The 5,356-nt window shown below is 39.7% G+C and overlaps 1 protein-coding gene across 1 annotated transcript in view; it reads left to right on the top strand.

Moving 5' to 3' along the window:
• TTC21A (tetratricopeptide repeat domain 21A) overlaps positions 1-5,356 on the top strand; it is a 68,679-nt gene that overhangs the window by 15,301 nt on the left and 48,022 nt on the right. Inside the window, 3 exon segments of the mRNA XM_019507937.1 lie at positions 1,887-2,053; positions 2,775-2,897; positions 4,440-4,622. Coding sequence (XP_019363482.1) covers positions 1,887-2,053; positions 2,775-2,897; positions 4,440-4,622 — 473 coding nt within the window.

Genomic DNA, 5,356 nt, shown 5'->3' with positions numbered 1-5,356 from the left:
GTGCAAAATCCACGTTTCTCCGCTAAAATGAGAAATCCGTGTTCTTCCTCGGGTAAAGGGGGAAATCCTCTTTTTTTCCATGGGAAATGAAAAACCCAGATCCCTGGAGATCAGGATGGTTTAGCGGTATAAGTATTGGTGATTGATCTAACAAGACTTCTATAGAACCAGGAAACCCCTTAAACCCCCTTATTTTAAATCTTGACCAACTTGACTGTGACATTTACCTTTGCAAATGAAGTGAGTTCCTTGCAAGTTACAGTAAGCAGATATTTTGGATGCAGTCTTAAAACCCATTATAACTGTTGTTTCAGGCATTACACTGCATGGCACTTACCAAAGCAAGTATTCTTCTAATTAAAATTCTTTCAGCTTTGGTACAGTATGCTGTACATTGGCTGTCTGTCTAGAAACTGCCCTCTGACCTCAGAGGAAGGCTGTATGATTCCTGTATGTACGTATGTATTTAATGAACTACTGGGATCTTCTCGTACTAATCTGCAAAAATGACAGTTATCCTAAACTCAGCAATTTCACCTGAATTATCAACAGAGATTTTCATAGCAGAATGCTATAAACTGTTCCATTTCCACAGCAACATTGCATTATAAAATATATTGTGGAACATTTTTGGATACTGTATTATAAACAGTTAAACTACATTTATTTAAAAAATGGGCAAAGTATAATGTATCATGCAGTAAACTAGATGTTTTTAAAATTGGTTGTTTTCACAGTTGTTTCCTATAATTTCCCATGAGTGGCCAAGTCTTTAGTGCACATTAGCAAGATTTTATTCTCCTACTGTTAACCTCAAACAGCAAGATGAGTACTAGCAATATAGCTTGGCATTAGCATCATCACGTAATTGTTAAAAAGGAAAGAAATGAAAGAGACAGAGGATATATGAGAGAAATTGGGAAAGAAAGAAGTTATGTAGAGGGAACAAAGTGTGTTTATTAGAAGACTATTGAATAGCAAGAGGAAAAGGAGGCATGGTAAAAATGTCAAAATTATAAATTTTTTTCCTTTATTAGATTTATATGCTTTCCTCCTGAGAAACACTCAGGGTGGATTACAATAAAAGATAAGTTGTAAAAAACAGATAAAACATTAAAATAGAATAAATATGTAATAAGCAACAAATCCCCTGAACAGTACCCTCAATCCAAAAAACCTACTCAAATAAAAGTCTTACAGTGCTTCCTAGAGATGTCTAGATCTGATTCTGATGGCCCTCAGAGGGGAGCAATTTCCAAAGCTGAGGAGCAACTAACAGAAACGACCTCTTTCATGGTTTTGCCAAGCAAACTTGTGTACTGTTGGTACTTGCAGGAGGCTGCTTTTGGCTGACTTTAGGTAATATGATGGAATGTAAGGACAAGGTGGTGTGTTAGGTATGTAGGTCCTAGGTCATTTAGGATTTTATAAGTCAAGACCTTTACTATGAAAGCTCTTTCATTGTTCGGGTGATTCCAGGAACTCTGTATCTGATACGGTATTTGGTATCTTATACACAAGAGCATTTCACAATACCAGAAGGAGACAAACAGGAGATAAATGAAGTTGTGTGCAAAAAGTTTTTGATCTTAGAAGACCCAACTTTCAAGTCCTGTTAGAGTAATCGGAAATACTGAGTGCACAACACTTCCCAGGATTGCATCTAAATCCCCTACGAGAGGGAAAGCCTGAACATTTTAATGTCCTTTTTTCGCAAACTTTTCTATGCATAAATAACCTTGAATTCAGTAGGCCTACCCATCTGCACAGTTATCCATGTGTATAAGTATTTGAAGGATTGGGCCTTTGGTTCATTTGGCAACTTTTGGCAATACAGAAGTTCTTGATGTACTTTAAACATTATTGGTTTGAATATTTGCTTTCAGATCGTGAGGCTGTTTTGGAGCTGGAGAACAAATTCAAGGAAACTCGGAAGAATACAGGGACTAATGCATTGTACTATGCAGGAATGTTTCTATGGCTAATGGGTAAAAATGATAAAGCAGTTGAATACATTGACAGAATGCTGAAAATGTCTAATGGATCTAGAGAGGTAGTATATACTGGATTTTTTACTCATAAGACAAAACAATGGCAGAAGTTCTTGAGATTTAAAAATTAAAATGTGAACATCACATTTCAGTTATATAATAAAATACTAGCCAGCAATACATAAATATGTACTGTATCTGAAGTTGGATTTCCATGTCCTGTTTCGTACAAAATATAGTGCAAACATGGGGGTTTTTGCAAAGAAAAATAACTATGCTGAGTTTCTGCAGTAAAAAATGAAACTGGCTATATTCACTGATTTATAATTAGACACAATAATATATGCTGTAAAAACTGAGTAAGCAATTTTCACTCTACACACTTAAGCAAAACGATAGTGTGTATACTCTTACTGGTTTGAAAGAAATAGATAAACTGCTTCATTATAGTGCCATGAAAGTGGAACAACTATTTCATAAGTATAACATGGTGGGATAAAATCTATGCTCCTTTTTGTTGATGCAAGTCAATTGAGGCATACATTTTAAGTAAGATGACATTGCTATTAAACTCTATCAAATATTGCTTATATGGCAAAAGGTTCTGCAGCTTGCTTCATTGCTTTAAATAATTTCCAAGCTATTTAGAATTTGTGATCAGCATCCTTTTTAATATTTAATTCATTATAACGTAAACAACAAGTGAATGTACTTTAAACAAATTAAGTCATTCATTTGCCTGATACGATGTGCCCAAAGTACAGTTTATCTGAATTTTTACAGGGCCTTGTGCTTAAAGGATGGGTGTACTCCACCTCTGACAAACCGAATGCTGTTAAGAAATCTATCAAATACCTAGATGAAGGGACACAAGATACTACTGATATATTTGGGATGATGGGAAAGGTATGACTGTTGATTCTTAAGTTTTTCTATAACTCTTTTATACTTTCTTTCTTATATTTCTACTTGTGCCAGACTTTGGCTGAGAGGACACGGGACACCTTTCTCTTCCTGTGATCACCCATTGCATTGATTACCCCGTATTGTTTTCTGAGAATAAAAGACTGTGACAGGATGGGGTCCCCAGGGATGGCCGTGATGCCCCTAGGGCTCCATGACCATGCCAGTCTTGCCCAGCGGACAGCCTTTTCCTCTCCTGCCACGTCTTGGTGGTAATTGTAATATAGGGAGGCTGCCCTCGATCTTTTTGCATGGACACAGTCCTGCTGGACCCTGCTGACCCCCATGGGTTCTTGGCCCCTTTCTGGGTCCTGCTCAACATGGATACCTTGCAGGACACCCTGAGCCTTATAGGCTAGATGCATGGCTCCAAAACTGCCCCTTTACCACGCCCCAAGCCTTGCAGATAACATTTAGACATTGTCCCTCTGAGGTCTTAGTTTAACTGGGCCTCCAATCATCGCAGGGCTCTCCACAGCCCTGTCTCTCTCTCTCTCTGCAGACCCTGGCACTGGGGTCCGCTCATCCCCTTTGTCACCACACCCCTGGTGCTGAGGTCCACTCACTGTAGTGGGCCCCGAATGAGGCCTCCTTCTCCCCCAGTAGCCTCAGCCCAATCCACCAGTTTATAAACAGCAACTAAAATATGAGCTCCTGGGCTATAACATAATACAGGGAGTTCAAGGTGTGTTCTGTCCCTTTAAAAAAAAGTCAAACTTCCCCCAGTACTAAGTACCTTGTAGGCCAAGGTATCTGGTGAGCTCCTGGAGCCCCTTAATCCTACCTGAGGTAGAACAGGCAGTTCATCCTCTCTGGTGAGCTTCTTCTGAGAACTCCTTCCCCCTTGGCTGCTGACAGAGAACTCAACCTCTAGTCCCAGCCCTGGGGTTTATATATGCCCAGGGCCCTGCCTCTTCCGGTCACCTGACCAGCTGCAGGTGCCAGCTAATTCTCTCATTAGCTGGCTGCCATAGCAACCTGCACCTGTGGGGTTTCTATCTGGCTCTTAGAGCCTGCTCCCTAAGCTGTTTCTGTTCTTAAAGGAGCACACACCTTACTGCCCTGCAACAAAGACCAATTTTTCAAAGGCCTTTTAGGTGTCTAAATATTCAGTTAAGTACCCAGTGTGTTCTTCCAAGGTACCTAAGGAGACAAAGTGCCCAACTCTCCCTGACTTCAGGCTCCACCCTTGCTAATCCTGACAATGCATGTGGATAGGAGAGGCAACTGTAGGGACTCAGTTGTCAGCAGTAGCTACTGGTGAGCCTTGTAATGACTATGTGGAGAAGGCTGAGGGCCTACCTTAACCCCACGCCACTGTTGACTCCTACTGCTGTAATAACATTTGGTCTGAATCCTTTTCCAGTTCAGTTAATTGAACAGATGATAATTTGCTACCAATTTAATAATAGTTAATTAACACATCAGTAAAATATGCCATTTTTTCTGAAACAGCAGGATAGTTTTCCTTTTTTTTCTCCATAGATAAGATATTTCATGATGCATCAGAATTATTCAGCTGCTCTGGAAGTTGTTAATCAAATAATAATCACTTACCCCAGTTTCATGCCAGCATTAATCCTAAAGATGAGGCTATATTTAGCTCAGCAAAACTGGGAGCAAACTTTAGAGACTGCACAAAGGTAGGTTTTGATAAAAAATATAAACTAAAATGTTACTACTTATCTATTTAATCCTCTTGTGCTTATCACTAGGTTAAACTATGTAGATATATTCATGGTTTTATCCAAGTTCATTGATTTGGAGCAAGTTTCTGAACTTAAAATATTGTAAACAGTTTTCTTCCGAAGTGTCTCATTTTTTTTTCTAGCATTAAAGAAAATGTCATGAGTATTGTGTCAACAGTTCATGCTCCATTTTGTCAGGTAGTGTAAATTCTCAGATCCTTTAGACAGACAAGCTTCTTTGCGTGAATCTGATATCTTTTATTAGACCAACTAAAATAATTGAAAAACAATTATTAAGCAAGCTTTCAGGTTCAAAAACCCTTCATCAGGCTAAGGAAGTTTCTGCAGTTGGTGTGTGCTCTTCCTGGATGGAAGGAAAAGTAAAGCAGCCAGAGGCTGGGCTGGTCTGCACACAAGACAGGCAGTCAGTGAAAATGTAGATTGAGGAGTCAATGGGTGAGAGACAGGCTGGGGTGTGGGGTGGTGGTGGAGAGAAGGGGGATGAATAATGGAGAAGTACCTGGGAAGTCAGCTGTCAGGCAGATTATAATGTCATAAATCCAATGTCTATATTCAGTCCATGATTTTTAGTATCCAGGAGGCTGATGAAGAGGAGTTCATAGGCACGTCTCTGGGAAGCGTTGTGTAAGTTTCCTTTGAGGATCAGGACAGAGATTGGAGAGTGTGGCGGGTGCAGAGATCCCACCTCAGGAA

This window comes from Gavialis gangeticus, unplaced genomic scaffold (assembly GCF_001723915.1).
Source record: "Gavialis gangeticus isolate Ggan-Ray unplaced genomic scaffold, GavGan_comp1, whole genome shotgun sequence".
Classification (NCBI taxonomy): Eukaryota; Metazoa; Chordata; order Crocodylia; family Gavialidae; genus Gavialis; species Gavialis gangeticus.
The sequence above is the reverse complement of the archived record's forward strand: the minus strand, read 5'-3'. Positions and strand labels throughout refer to the sequence as shown.